At 44.1% G+C, this 15,863-nt stretch overlaps 1 protein-coding gene across 1 annotated transcript; it reads left to right on the top strand.

Annotated features, from left to right (window-relative positions):
• Positions 1-10,294: 10,294 nt before the first annotated feature.
• On the top strand, positions 10,295-14,909 carry EEF1A1 (eukaryotic translation elongation factor 1 alpha 1). The gene is made up of 8 exons (XM_065401286.1): positions 10,295-10,385; positions 11,181-11,370; positions 12,190-12,369; positions 12,470-12,766; positions 13,003-13,153; positions 13,481-13,737; positions 13,931-14,165; positions 14,509-14,909. The coding sequence occupies exons 2-8, from the start codon at positions 11,227-11,229 to the stop codon at positions 14,631-14,633; spliced, it is 1,389 nt and encodes a 462-aa protein (XP_065257358.1). The 5' UTR covers positions 10,295-10,385; positions 11,181-11,226; the 3' UTR covers positions 14,634-14,909.
• The last annotated feature ends 954 nt before the right edge of the window (positions 14,910-15,863 follow it).

The raw sequence follows: 15,863 nt of genomic DNA, 5'->3' as shown, positions 1-15,863 counted from the left end.
AACTGGGGGAGGAAACACAATTGATTGAAAACAGTACTCAGAGTAGTTATCAATGGTTCACAATCAAGCTAGAAGGGCATATTGAGGGGTCCCACAGAGGTCTAACCTGAGTCTGGTTCTATTCAATATCTTCATAGATGATTTTCATAATAGCATAGAGAGTACATTTATAAAGTTTGCAGATGATACCAAGCTGGAAGGGATTGCAAGCACTTTGGAGGTTAGGATTAAAATTCAAAATGATTTCAGCAAACTGGAGAAATGGTCTGAAATAAATAGGATGCAATTCAATAAGGACAAATGCAAAATACTACATTTTGGCAGGAATAATCAATTGCACAAATACAAAATGGGAAATGACTGCCTAGGAAGGAGTACTGCAGAAAAGGATCTGGGGGTTGTAATGCATCACAAACTAAATATGGATCAACAATGTAATACTGTTGCCAAAAAAAGCAAACACATTCTGGGTTGTATTAGCAGGAGTGTTGTAAGCAAGACACAAGGAGTAATTCTTCCATTCTACTCAGCACTGATAAGGCCTGGAGTACTGTGTCCAGTTCTGGGCACCACACTTTGAGAAAGATGTTGACAAAATGGAGAAAGTTCAGAGAGGAGCAACAAAAATGATTAAAGGTTGGGTGGCCCGCTGAGGTGAGTCAGGGAGTGGAGGTTGCCCTCCCTTCCTGAGCGCCTCTAGGAGGGGCTGCCCCCGTCCCCAAACGTCCCTCCTTACCCATCCAGAAGGGTGCTCCTCACAGTTTTAAAACCTCCATGGAGCGGTCATGTGCCCCTCCCAGAGCCTTTAAATTTTGCCCCCCTACCCTGCTATCAGTTATGTGTTGCCTCTGAATGGGATGATGAAAAAAATGGTAGGGGGTGCATGTATATTTGCTCGCCTCAGGCTCTAAAATGCCTAGTTACAGCTCTGCTATGAGGAAAGATTGAAAAAATTGGGTTTTGTTTAGTCTAGAGAAGAGAAAACTGAGGGGGGACATGAAAACAGTTTTCAAGTACATACAAGGTTGTTATAAAGAGGAGGGTGATAAATTGTTCTTCTTAACCACTGAGGACAGGACAAGAAGCAATGGGCTTAAATTGTAGCAAGGAAGATTTAAGTTACACATTTGGAAAAACGTCCTAGCAGTCAAGGTAGTTAAGCACTGGAATAAATTGCTTAGGGAGGTTGTGGAGTCTCCATCACTGGAGATTTTTAAGAACTGGTTAGACAAACACCTGTTAGGGATGGTCTAGATAGTACTCAGTCCTGCCTCACTGCAGGGGACTGGACTAGATGACCTATCAAGGTCCCTTGCAGTCCTATGTTTCTGTGATTAAGGGCCTGGTTTCTAGAGGCGTTGGGCATGCACAGTTTCTACAGACTTCAATAGGATTTACAAGAGCTCAGCACATCTGGAAATCTGACTCTCATTTTCTAGAAATGACTTTTTTCTTAATATTTCTGTCAAGAATGAGCCCAAATTGGTGAATACCTATAGCATTGTTGGTACTGTACATGGCCAATGCATAAAATTATATGCACCAAAGCGAAGTTATTTAAATTTAAAGTTCTTTGGGGAAAAAAATTCAGGACTTATTTAAAAATATTTTACAATATTTTTAGGTGGCTTTATTTTGTGATGCCTCCCACTTTGCATCTAAAAATATATAAGTTGTTGATTCTTTCCCATAAATATCACTCCACATTACCTTAACTCACTTGGCCTAGTCCTGGGTATTTCATCATAACTTGGGTGTGTCTGCCATTTTGACCAGATCTGCAATATCCCAGAAGTCATTTTAAAATGTAATTTCTAGTCCTTTGTTCAGAGAAAGGACCTTTAGATAAATCCTGTCCACACTAGCACAATGCTAAACAATAACAAGTTAACAAAATCAGTTTTTTAAAGTAGCTTAAATTATTTAACCATGTTAAATTAAACCAGTTGTCAGAAGCAAGTTCTCTTTATCTACTCTCTTGATCCTTGCATAGCCCCAATGAGTCTATTAAAAGATCCACACATTTGATAAACACTGTTCATTAGAATGTGCAATTTCCAAAGATATGTGCCTGTAAGGGGCAAGAGGGAATGTTATAACAGTTCATCCATTTGTGTGAAGTTTTTAATTTCTCCTAGGAACTAACAAATTAAAATACATTTCTGACTTGAACATGCAGTATTAGTTACATTTTTAATGCAAGTTTAGCCATTCTCAGTCAATACCAACACTTAAACTAACATATTTACATACAGGAGGGGGTAAGGGGAACCTCTGGCAATACAGAGATTGGATAAATATAGTTTACTGAGGCCCTGAGCATGTGAAGACTGTATTTGCCCTTATGCATGTGAGTGGCCCTGTTAACTTCAAAGGGACTTGCCATGTGTAAAATTTAAGTGCATAAGTGTTTACTGGATGGACCCTAAACTTATGCCATTTTTACATACATGGTGGAATGGAGTATGGTGGTAACTTTGGTGGGGGGGGGAAGAGTGGTGAGGATGGCAGAATATGTGAATTCATCTTTATCATCTGGTGTGTGTCTGATAATTTAATGTGTTTAGAGCTGGGGTGGATTTTTATATAAAATCAATTGCTTTATTTTACAATGACACTCTCTCATGAATTTAAAAGTGAAACTGCAGGAACTGGGGGGAGGAGGGAAGGGGAAGACTAGCCTGATTTTAAATTTTAAGGTCAGTCAAATATTTGGTCTAGATATGTCGACAGCAGAGACAACCCGTGCCTGCCAACAGTGTGTGTGGGGGGGGGCGGCGGGGTAGAGTGAGGGTAGCTGGCTTCAGCAGTGTTACTGAGTATGGTCAGTTCATGTGAGCATGCTCATACCAAGCCAAGAAGCAAATCCGGGCAGGGGGGGGCCCACATATCCTCCCTCATGACTCCCTCCGACGTGTCACCTCAGGTTGACAATGTCATTTTAAATAAAAATGGTTGATCTGATAGGAAATGAAAGATCTCTTGTAAAATGTTCCAGAACACAGAAACATTTTCTAAGATGTATCTGTGTTCTCTTACACTGTACACATACTTATACCTTACATGTGCACTCTCACAGGTGCACAATGGAGGACTAACTGTTCTTGCAAAATAAAATCTCACTGCTTTGGAGATCAAACTGGATTTTACAAAATTATACTTCAAAATCTCTTCACTCTATCAAGGAATAAACTAGATGTTTAAAGACAGCCTGCCAATAAAGTAATTCTACACATTCATCTCTTACTTAATAAACAAGGTTTAAAACTTTGCAGTAACTTTTACTAGTCAGGTTTATAGACAAAGGAATTAGTCTTGTCAACACCTGCCAGTGTCCATCACTTAAGATCTCATCCTGAGGCTATTTGCAACAGGAATAACCTCACTCATGTGAGTAGTCCCATTGACTTCTGTGAGGCTACTCATCTGCCTGAAACTACCCAGTTACAAAAATATTTGCAGGATGGAGTCCTTAATAGGGAAGATCTGGTAGCGCTTTGGGCAATGGAAGATCCAAGGGTAGCTGAGAGACTTTAATAAGAGTGTTGGGGGAGAAAGAGAAGGAATGGCAAAACCCACTTAATTTTTATCAGTTTCATAGCATGTCATGTGCAGTGCTGTAAGTGTGCAAGGTACTCTGTAGACATGCAATACAAGGTCCTTTCCCAAAGAGCTAACACTCTAAAATAAAATATTTTCCGTAATTGAAATAATGCAGCTAACTAAAATGCAGAGAAGATGTTTTTGTGGTTAAGGCACTGGATGGGAACTCCTGAGATGTGGGTTTGGTTTCTGACTCTGCCATAGGTTTCCTGTGTGATTGTGGGCAATTCACTTCATCTCTCTATTATGAAGATTAGGGGTAATGTGAGGGGATGAACCATTAATGTTTGTGAGTGCTCAGATACCACAGCGATGTGGGCCATAGAAGTGCTTAGATCAGGGGTTCTCAAACTGGGGGTCAGGACCCCTCAGGGGGTTGTGAGGTTATTACATGGGGGGTTGCGAGCTGTTAGCCTCCACCCCAAACCCCGCTTGGCCTCCAGCATTAATAATGGTGTTAAATATATAAAAACGTGTTTTTAATGTATAAGGGGGGGTCGCACTTAGAGGCTTGCTGTGGTAAAGGGGTCACCAGTACAAAAGTCTGAGAACCCCTAGCTTAGATGGATTTTTAGATGCATGTTAAGCAGGAGGCAAACATTTTGGGGTGCTGTAGAGGGGACATATTTCATATCTGCCCATTATCTCCTTTCTGGGACGGTTGGATGTTTTATAATTTATATGTAGAAAACCATCTCCTGGGTAATTCTGTACTACGTCTGTTCATACTAATCTCAGTTAAATGATACAAGATGAGAACTGCTCATCTCCACCTCTAGTCTTGCCCAAGCAATTGTCCATATGATGATGCTCCAGAACACAAAGGTCACCCAAAGCAGTGCTGGTAATACATTGCATGTGTTGCTAAACCTTCTGCAGACGTCCCAGAAAGCGGCTTCAAAGCTACTTCTAAAAAATGTGTTCTGCTGCTCATCCCAGAGCTTCAGCCAATGCTCAGAATTGGTTTTAAAGTTCATGGATTTATTCACTGGCAGATTCAGAGTCACATAAGAGCTATCAAAGCATCCCAGCATTAACATTCTTTCCTTCCATTGTGGTATCCCATTTAGCCTGGAAAACATCCAGTAACATCCAGAAAACCTAAGTATGCCTATTGTACTGGTTCCTTGTACACAAAGCAATTTCTGAGTCTTCTTCTATGTGTACCGAGGGACGTACTGGCCGCCACTTCCAGCAGCTCCCATTGGCCTGGAGCAGCGAACCGCAGCCACTGGGAGCCGCGATCGGCCGAACCTGCGGACGTGGCAGGTAAACAAACTGGCCCGGCCCGCCAGGGGCTTTCCCTGCACAAGCAGTGGAACAAGTTTGGGAACCACTGCTAGATTCTAGACTGTTCTCAATGGTAGCAGATGGCAGAACAAGGAGTAATGGTCTCAAGTTGCAGTGGGGGAGGGTTAGGTTGGATATTAGGAAAAACTTTTTCACTAGGAGCGTGGTGAAGCACTGGAATTGGGTTACCTAGGGAGGTGGTGGAATCTCCTTCCTTAGAGGTTTTTAAGGTCAGGCTTGACAAAGCCCTGGCTGGGATGATTTAGTTGGGGATTAGTCCTGCTCTGAGCAGGGGGTTGGACTAGATGACCTTCTGAGGTCCCTTCCAACCCTGATATTCTATGATTCTATAAGGAATCACAGGCAGTTCAGCTCCATTGGAGTCCTGGAAGGCTGCAGTGTGAGTATTGGACGTCAAGTGAAAGCTTTCTCACTGTGACTAGGGTCTTTAGACTGTGTGTACATATATGTATATTTGTGTGTGCACCACACACAGAGACCGTAACACTTCAAGGCCTTCTCTGTACAGCATGAAGAAGGAAATAGGGCACAAGCTTCCCCCCTCCCCCTCATTTGCAGGGCACCTTTAAAAGTGACAAATAGAAAAATATTTGTTGTTGCTTTCATAGATTCATAGATTCTAGGACTGGAAGGGACCTCGAGAGGTCATCGAGTCCAGTCCCCTGCCTTCATGGCAGGACCAAATACTGTCTAGACCATCCCTGATAGACATTTATCTAACCTACTCTTAAATATTTCCAGAGATGGAGATTCCACAACCTCCCTAGGCAATTTATTCCAGTGTTTAACCACCCTAACAGTTAGGAACTTTTTCCTAATGTCCAACCTAAACCTCCCTTGCTGCAGTTTTAGCCTATTGCTTCTTGTTCTATCCGTAGAGGCTAAGATGAACAAGTTTTCTCCTTCCTCCTTATGACACCCTTTTAAGTAGCTTCTGTTGAAACTGAATTTCCCTCCCTTACATTTATATGAATTTTGAAATATTCCTAAAATTTCTTATATTCCTTCTGATTTCTTACTCAGATTACTCAAGTGAATAGGCCAGAAAATAATTCAATCCATGTAAATCATGAAGGTTTTATCCCTAGCAATATCCTCTTTTGTGAGCTGTTTTACACCTCCCAGTTGACATAATTTGAGAACTAATTTGTCAGGGTTATCAATGCATTCAATAGTTCTCTTGGCCAAGATAAATTTTGACCTATAAATAGAATATAGTATTAGTCCATAGTTTTGTAAATCTGATTTCTTGCATTTTAGTACATTTTAGACCAATGGTGGGCAACCTGCGGCCCATCAGGATAATCTGCTGGCAGACCGCCAGTTTGTTTACATTTGCACAGCTGCCCGCAGCTCCCAGTAGCCACGGTTCACCGTTCCCAGCCAATGTGAGTGTTGAATAGTGTGAGAGGCCTTTGTGAGTGTGTTGAGAGAGGCCTTTCATCTCCAGACTGATGGTTGAGAGTATTCAGAAAATATTGTCTATTATTTGGCTTGTGTGGAAATAAGTTGGGTAGGCTTTCTTGAAACTTAATTATTTTTGCCAACACTATGTGGGACTACCCGGTGCTGACTAATTTTGAAAATTAGGTCACTTATTTGGGTGCCTAACTATGGACTTTAAAACTCATTTTTGAAAAATCTTGGCCTAAATTTTTTTTCGTAGAATTTCCACCAGCAGTAGTAATGGGAGGAACTCTAGTGTAATGCTAATGGCATTTTTTACCACCATGTCATCTAGCCCCACTTGGAGATTGTCTAGATGCCTGTAGTTAAAAAGCCAGTAGCTGTTTATGCTAGCGCTCTTGCAGTTTCAAGCTCTTGTGGAACTGAACTGATGGTGACAACCATGGGAAATCTTAAGGAAAAACAAAGACAAGTATGGAGAAAGCCTAGTTGTTTTACCCCTTTCCCCAGGTTTGTTTAGAAAATGATCTTGTAGTGTGGACATGAGCAATCTTCTGCAGATCCATGCATTGTGGTCATTCCAAGCACAACTGAGCACAGCACCAACATTGTGAGTGTTGAATAGTGTGTTTCCAAACTAATTAAATGCAGAGTTTTAGTATAACAGACCCTGAAATATGTACACTGGTCATAATCTCAGTGATCACAAATTCAGTTCAAATGACTGCATACCCTTGAATGTGGGATAATCCAATGTTACACACCTCAGTTTAATTAGTAGTCCCATTAATTAAATTAAACCATAATTATTCAAATATACTCCTGTACATATACCATAAAAGTCAATCATCTAAAAATCTATCATCCAAAATATGGTCATGTCTTTTAATATCTGTAAGTACATTGAAAATTCCTGTGATTACCCAAAACCTTAACTATCCATTTGTTGAATGTCCTCAGTGACATGAGGCTTATTAGGGTTGTGTATAGTATTGAAGCTGCACCTTTATTTCAACATGTGCTCTGCTAATTTCTAATCTGCTTTACTTTTGTGGTCAGGGAATCCTAATTATAATGCAATGTACATCAGTCTCAGAATTCCATATACTGTGAAGTGTATCATCTGATTCCCTGGGGTAATAAGAACACTCTTGAACAGCTTTCACAACCATATTAGAGCCAAATTCCAATCTAAAGAGTGGGTACATAAAAATGACCCTACATTAAACATGGGGAGCAGACCTGATGAGTATTCAGTCACATCTGTTCATTTTAGTGAGCAAATTAAATCTTTGCTCCAAGTAGCACTGCAAATTTGTAACATCTAGGTGCTCAGATACCCTGGTAAAGTGGTATAAATGCCTTGATAGCTAAGAGAGAGTTAGTAAACAGTTCTCTTGATTATTATATATAGGGTCCAGCTAAGTTCCAATTAAATTCCACCTGTGGAACCCCACTGAAGAGAATGACATGGATGCAGCACCACAGAGTATAATGTTCTCTACAGAATCTTATTACTGATGGTGATGCATGAGAAAAGCCCAGCTTGACTCTGAATGAGGGGAGACTGATAAGAAAAAAATCTCTTCATTTGTAAGAGCTTGTCTACACATGGAGTTGTTCAGAAATTACTATTTTGAAATTGCATCCGATGAAGTGGGCATTCACCCACGAAAGCTTATGCTCCAATACATCTGTTAGTCTTAAAGGTGCCACAGGACTCTCTGTTGCTTTTTACAGATCCAGACTAACACGGCTACCCCTCTGATATTTTGAAAGAGTAATTCCACATGCGGACACTTGAATTTCTGAAATTCTAGTTTAGCTCAATTCATGCACTAACCAGAAACAAGACACATGTATTCTGGAGTAAGCGTGTGCACGCATGAATTTACTCAGAAATTGGGTTTTAAATTTACACCTTCTATTAATCCAAATTAATTTTCAAATGTTGACAAGCCCTACAGTAGGCGCATTTGATAGAGAGACAATTAACATGAAACCTTAAGATGTCCTTTTTATAGAAATGTTGTGGTAGCCATGTATCAAAGGGGTAGCCGTGTTAGTCTGATCTGTAAAAGCAGCAAAGAGTCCTGTGACACCTTATAGACTAACAGACGTATAGGAGCATGAGCTTTTGTGGGTGAATACCCACTTCTTCGGATGCATGGTAGCCATGTTGGACCCAGGATAGTAGAGATAAGAGGTAATATCTCTTATTGGACCAACTTCTGTTGGTAAGTGTGTGTAAGCTTGAAAGCTTGTCTCTCTTTCACCAATAGAAGTTGGTCCAATAAAATAAAATTACCTCACCCACCTTGTTTCTCCTTTTACAGAAATGCTTTTCAGAGGAGAATCACACTTTAAACTCAAGATAGCCCATTTAAATCAAGTTGTTCACTGTCTTCCAAATGAGTAACACTCTGATAGCACAGCTACAATGAATGACTGGGGACAAAAACAGTCATTCAAAAACTGAAGTGTGTATGCCTGGATTAGACTGAGGGTTACTCTCTGTGGGCCAAACAGCAGGGCAAGAGCTGGCATTGGCTTACAGAGAACAAAAATTCACCTCCTGCTCCCTGAGCACTTGGGATGTCAGAGGCAGTTTGTGTGAGCTTGTGGGGGAGAAGAAGGTGTGTGCACACAGGTACATGGGGGGGGGGGGGCAAAGGCATATGGTGTTTGCATCAGATGTGTAAAGAAAGAATAATAGAGTGGCACAGGTGGTGGTGGAGGTGATTTGAAAACATGGGAGGAAGTAACAGGATCAATAGGGACCAGGAATTATGTGTGGGATGGGGGACGGCTGTGTGGGTAGCTAAGGGCAGTTTAGGGGGATGGGGCAGTTTAGGGGGATGGGGCAGTAGGTGGGAACTTAAGGAAGGTGGGAAATGAGGGGTAGGTTGTACATACACATGCTGGGTGGGAGAAATAGAGAACATTTTAAGGGGAAAGACAGCATCTATGGTGCTTAGACAAGAGGACTGAGCTCCTGAAAGGAAAAGTGTCCATGAGTTTGTGTGGTGTGAGAAAGAGGCAGGCTTGTTGAGGAAGGGTGTGGGGTGGGGGCAGGAGGAGGGATGGATGGGGGAGAGGCAGAGTGCCCAGGGCCTGGCTGACTGTATGTGAGGGACAGTCTGGGGTGAGGGTGTGTGGCTGTATGGGGGATGGGCAGCTATGTGGCTGTATGGAAGAGATGCGGAGCGGCTGGGGGGCTGACTGTAGGGGGAGGGACAGGTACATGGGGCGGGGGGGGCACACAGGGTGTGCGGCTGTATGGGGGAAGGGAAGGGTGTGGGGGATGGGCAGCTATGTGGCTGTATGGAAGAGATGCAGAGTGGCTGGGGGACTGGCTGTAGGGGGAGGGACAGGGCCATGGGGCGGGGGGGGGGGGGCACACAGGGTGTGTGGCAATATGGGGAAGGGTGTGGGGGATGGGCAGTTATGTGGCTGTATGGAAGAGATGCAGAGCGGCTGGGGGGCTGACTGTAGGGGGAGGGACAGGTACATGGGGCAGGGGGGCACATGGGGTGTGCGGCTGTATGGGGGAGGGGAAGGGTGTGGGAGATGGGCAGGGGGGCAAGGGGCAGTGTATGGGGAGCGGATGGGAGGGGCAGAGAGCTCTAGCTCTCGCCGCCCGGCGGTGACTCTGCCGCTGCCCCCGGCGGCCGGGGGTGGAGCGAGTGAGCCACGCTCAGCGCCGGGCGGGTGGGGTGGCTCTGCCGCGATTCAGGCAAAGGCCGGAGTCCGGCCTCTGGGCAGGCGGGGCCGTCACCAAACTCCCCGAGGGGAGACGCAGCGGTGCAGCGCAGGAATTGCCCCTCCTGCGGCCGGTAGCGGGGCTGCGACCAGCAGCTCCGCCCCCGTTTCGGGGCGAGCACAGCACTTTGTCCCCGCTCCCTGCCGGGCCCGACGCTAGGGGCGGTGGGAGCGGCGGGGAGGAGCGAGTTGAACGCTGGAGCGGTGACGTGTCCCGCACGCCCCGCCCCCGCGCAGGATATATAAGCGCAGCGGCTCACGTTGTCGGTCTTTTTCGCAACGGGTTTGCCGACGCCTCGCAGGTAAGCGCCGGCCGCGTAGCGCAGGCCTGGTGGGGGAGGGGCGGGCCCATGTGGCTGGAACAGTCGGGCCCGAGGGTCGGGGTGGCTGAGTGCGGGCCCGCGCGGGGAAGCTGCGGCGCGTGCGAGGGTCCGGGGCTGGTGATGGAGAAGGGACGCGCGGGGGGAGGGGGAACTCGCCCCGGCGGCCCCCCCGTGGGTAGGGGAGGGGGAAAGAGGGCCCCACAAAATGGCGACGTGTCCCCCGCGCTCTCCCTTGTTTGCGGGGTCTGGCCCCAGGGAGGGGAGTGGCTGCAACATGCGGGGCCCTGGAACCCCCATCGCCACTCTGGGGGGATTCTCTGCCCCCCCCCCCCCCGGCCTAGTGGTGCGGGCCCGCCGGCGGCGCGGGAAGGGTTGGGTGGGGAGTAGGGGCCGCTCCCATTCCCCGCCGCCCGCTCAGCGAAGATGGCCGCTTCCTTTCCCTCCCCTCCTCCGCGAGCTCCACAAAATGGAGGACGCGGCGGCCGGGCGGAGTGTTAGCTACACAAAGGAGCCGCGCCCCGCCGTCGGGGCCTGGCCCCGGCTCTGCGCTCTCCGGCCGCATGGCAGCGCCTCGAGCCCGCGGGCAGCGCGGGGGACTGAGCCGGCGGGGGGGGCAGCGCTTCTCGCGTGTGGAGCCCCCCCGCGGTGGGCGGAGCCGTGGCCCTGGAGTACCGCCCGGGCCTACTCGAGGCCGCCCCGCCCTAGGCCGGGCGCCTCCCCCAGTTAGCGAGGCTCCGGCCCGGGGTGATCCCTGACGGGTTTTCTCCTCCGTAGGTGTTGATTTTGTACCGAAAGAGCCGGACGCCGCGAGCCACCCATCATGGGCAAGGAGAAAACCCACATCAACATCGTCGTCATCGGCCATGTCGACTCCGGCAAGTCCACCACCACCGGGCACCTCATCTACAAGTGCGGGGGCATCGACAAGAGGACCATCGAGAAGTTCGAGAAGGAAGCTGCGGAGGTACCGAAGATTTAATTAGCCCAGTAGCCTGTTAAGTGCAAAATGGAGGCTCTGAGAGCAGCCTGGGTTGGTGAAATAGCACCATGCTCCTTACTTAAGCAGCGCTTTTCAACTACTCTGCAGACAGTAGATCTACACCCATCTGTCAGGACAGGGAGAAAATACCTGGTTTATCCAGTGACTTCAGCAACAGCAGGGATTTTCAGAGTTCCCAGCTTCAGGCTGGGTGTTCAATCAGACAGGCAATGCTAAACAGTTCTGTGTAAGCAACTGCTGCATTCAGGCTCTCTCTCTAAAGGTAGAGGAATACATGGCTCTTCCTATATCCAGTTGAAAAACATTTTTACTGCATGTGCCTGCTCCATATGTTCATCGGTGTACTTTCATTTCTATGTAGTAGAAGAGACTGCATCTCAAAAAATACGTTGAGTGACAACATTATGCTAGCTATAGAAATAGCCTGTGGGTGAATAGCACATACTCTAGATGTGGAAGAGGAGATTACAGTGGTATGAAAACAAGAACTTGCAGCGGACACTTGATATGAGGGCTTGTCTTTGCAAGGTCTAACTTTAAAAGATTGTTTAGAGATAATTAACAGACTGAAGGCTAAAGTGTCATAGGTTAAATAACTGAGAAAAGAGATGGAATCTCTCACCAGTTGTGCCAAGTGTGTTCAAGCCAAAGCTGTATTGGCATTACAGAAAACTAGCTGCAAAAGATGCCTTGTACTATATTAGAAATTTTCTCTGTTCACTGCATACAAATTGTTTTAAACTGTCATTTAGAAAGCCAACTAATGTTACACTTTTTTTGTAGATGGGCAAAGGTTCCTTCAAATATGCCTGGGTTTTGGACAAGCTGAAGGCTGAGCGTGAGCGCGGTATCACAATTGATATTTCTTTGTGGAAATTTGAAACAAGCAAGTACTATGTCACCATCATTGATGCTCCTGGACACAGAGATTTCATCAAAAACATGATTACTGGCACCTCCCAAGTATGTAAACACTATGAATTCAGTTGAGGGTTTTAGTATTTTCTGATGTATATTATTTGTGGTCTATGCAAAAAAAACTCACGTATCTTTTTCCCCAAAGGCTGACTGTGCTGTCCTTATTGTTGCTGCTGGTGTTGGTGAGTTTGAAGCTGGTATCTCCAAGAATGGGCAGACTCGTGAACACGCCCTTCTGGCCTACACACTGGGTGTAAAACAGCTGATTGTTGGTGTGAACAAGATGGATTCCACTGAGCCACCATACAGCCAGAAGAGATACGAAGAAATTGTCAAAGAAGTCAGCACTTACATTAAGAAAATTGGCTACAATCCAGACACTGTAGCTTTTGTACCAATTTCTGGTTGGAACGGAGACAATATGTTGGAGCCTAGCTCTAACGTAAGTTTGTTTACCTTGTATATTAGAATTAAGTTGGAGGGACAGCCAGGGTAAATTGTCAGGGTTAAGAAACAATGCATTTGAATGGAGTTTATATCTGTTTAAAACTCTGATCAAGATCAGGTTTCATGTTTCACAATTACCTTAAGATATCAAGGATTAAATGTATTTGTCCTTCCTATTTCTACATTCCAGTATTTCTAAATACAAGTTACATTTGTGCTGCTTTTTGTTAGATGCCCTGGTTTAAGGGATGGAAGGTTACCCGTAAGGATGGCAATGCCAGTGGAACTACCCTGCTAGAAGCTTTGGATAGTATACTGCCACCAACTCGTCCAACTGACAAGCCACTGCGTTTGCCTCTGCAAGATGTCTACAAAATTGGTGGTAAGTATTTTGTGTGAAGAATAGTTATGTAACTTTTCCTCCAGTAATAAGCTTTTTAAAATACAACAATCTGTCAGATTGATAGGCTGTCACTATCTCTTTAAAAAGCAGAAATTGCAACACTTGCCAGAATGTTTCTTTTTATTCTTTAGCAGGAGAATGTTTTTGTGAAGTGTCCTACCTGTTTGTATAAGATCATAGGGCAGGGGACTGGACTCGATGACCTCTCGAGGTCCCTTCCAGTCCTAGAATCTATGAATCTATAGTTAAATTGGAAGGAGTAAACATCCTAGAGTTGCATTTTTTTTTATTTTATTTTTTTTCCAGGTATTGGTACTGTTCCAGTTGGTCGTGTGGAAACTGGCATCCTGAAGCCAGGCATGGTGGTAACATTTGCCCCTGTCAATGTAACAACTGAAGTAAAATCTGTTGAGATGCATCATGAGGCTTTGAGTGAAGCTCTGCCTGGTGACAATGTTGGCTTCAATGTCAAGAACGTGTCTGTGAAAGATGTTCGCCGTGGTAATGTTGCTGGTGACAGCAAGAATGACCCCCCAATGGAAGCTGCTGGCTTCACTGCCCAGGTACTTTTCAGAATCACTTGAAGATCTTTGAAACATAGTTATGGATTGATGCAAATATTGGCTGGTCATCTTGTTTGGAGTGAATATTTTGAAGTCATCTCTAGAAGATAAAGTACTCCTGTTTTTTTAAACAGCTTAACCCAACAAATAACCATGAGTTATGCTTGAAAAGTTACTGTTTTTTTCCTTACAGGTCATCATCCTGAACCACCCAGGCCAAATTAGTGCTGGTTATGCCCCTGTGCTGGATTGTCACACTGCTCACATTGCTTGCAAATTTGCTGAACTGAAAGAGAAGATTGATCGTCGTTCTGGTAAGAAATTGGAAGATGGTCCTAAATTCCTGAAATCTGGAGATGCTGCCATCGTTGACATGGTCCCAGGCAAACCCATGTGTGTCGAGAGCTTCTCGGACTACCCTCCTCTGGGTAAGTGGTCCTCTAAAATAACTACTTGTAAATTCATGGCATGTTAGTGCCATGCTCTTTTAGAAATATGTCTTAGTTGTTTCATGGGTGACATCCATCTTACTTTGTGAGGTGTCATTGAAACTTTAAGCTTGCTATAAGATTTTTGCCCAGTGCTCCATAACCCTTTTAAAATGCGTGGAGGCCAAATTCCATTTTACATTCAGATACTTGCAGGTTGTTGTATATTTTTACTTCCTGCCATACCCTGTGTGGTGGTGCTGTGCAGAGGTTGTGCCTCATTCAGGGTGTTAATCTGTATACTCCCATACAAAATTATAAAATGTCGTCATTTTGTTTCCAGGTCGTTTTGCTGTGCGTGACATGAGACAGACTGTTGCTGTTGGTGTCATCAAGGCAGTTGATAAGAAAGCTGCTGGAGCTGGCAAGGTCACAAAGTCCGCCCAGAAGGCTCAGAAGGCTAAATGAAAATTCTGTACATCAGCTGCCACCTCAGTCTTAATCGGTGGAAGAACGGTCTCAGAACTGTTTGTCTCAATTGGCCATTTAAGTTTAATAGTAAAAGACTGGTTAATGATTACAATGCATCGTAAAAGCTTCAGAAGGAAAGGAATGTTTGTGGACCATTTGTTTCGTGGCAGTTTAAGTTATTAGTTTTTAAACCAGTAAATTTTTTAATGGAAACAACTTGACCAAAAACCTGTCACAAAATTTGAGACCATTAAAAACAAAGTTTAATGCTAAGTTTGTGTGTTCTTTGGATTAATGTTGACTCTATAGGAAAGCTATATCCAATTTATTAGAGTAAAATTCAAATATTTTATATTTGCTTGAGTTAAAGGTGAACTGCAAAGCAGAAATAAAAATTGAGTCTCTGCTGAATGTCCCTTAACAGTACAGTGGGATTCAGCTTCAAATTTTTTTATCCATTTTACAAGTCCTTAAACACTTCCTCATTGACTGACTGAAGATCTGTTACATTACTGCATCCAATTTGTCCAGTGTATTGCGGAGTGATGCATTCTACAATACATTCAGTAAACCAAGATGTATTTATTTTTTTAACTGAGGAAGGTGGGATGGACAGTAACTAGAGTAGTTGGGACATCTTGCACACACTTGATGAGCTCAATTTCCACTTTGTTTTCTAGTTTGTCCATAACTTAAATGGATAGGTGTGTAAACAGTACACTCATGCATTTACTTAATAGTTTGAATTCAATGTATTCCAGATGACTCGCATAGTTAAGTTTACTGCAGCTTTCAGACTTATCTAAATTTTGTTGCTGAAATCAACCTGTGTAAATGACACTTAGATTTTAAATCTGTTTAATTGTTGAATTTCCAAGAAATGGAAGATACTGTTCCAATTGATAGAATATTTTTTAATTTTAGTACCATAGGTTGGGACACTTGGAATCTAGAGCAAAAGAAAGTCATGGAGGTTGCTTTGAAAGCTATGAGCCTGTTTCACATTTCAGGTGACACTAGTTAAATAAATTCTATTAGAATTATTCTTTTAAGTTAGTTACACTTAACATACTGAAGTTTGACATAAAAGCACTGAAAACCACTACTTACAAAATCTTACTCATGAGTAAATTTGGAGAATAGAACTAGTATTTAGTTTAAAACCAAGTGTGACTAAAATGCATAAGCACTAACAAACTTAAATGTTTGAAGGCACATCTATACTTA

Source organism: Emys orbicularis, chromosome 3 (assembly GCF_028017835.1).
Source record: "Emys orbicularis isolate rEmyOrb1 chromosome 3, rEmyOrb1.hap1, whole genome shotgun sequence".
In the NCBI taxonomy this organism is placed as follows: domain Eukaryota; kingdom Metazoa; phylum Chordata; order Testudines; family Emydidae; genus Emys; species Emys orbicularis.
The sequence above is the reverse complement of the archived record's forward strand: the minus strand, read 5'-3'. Positions and strand labels throughout refer to the sequence as shown.

Bases quoted from the DNA above. Each gene is read 5' to 3' on its own strand.
- EEF1A1 (XM_065401286.1), top strand. From the start codon at position 11,227: ATGGGCAAGGAGAAAACCCACATCAACATCGTCGTCATCGGCCATGTC. The intron at 12,767-13,002 runs GTAAGTTTGTTT...GCTTTTTGTTAG, and splicing joins TGTTGGAGCCTAGCTCTAAC to ATGCCCTGGTTTAAGGGATG. The intron at 14,166-14,508 runs GTAAGTGGTCCT...TTTTGTTTCCAG, and splicing joins CTCGGACTACCCTCCTCTGG to GTCGTTTTGCTGTGCGTGAC.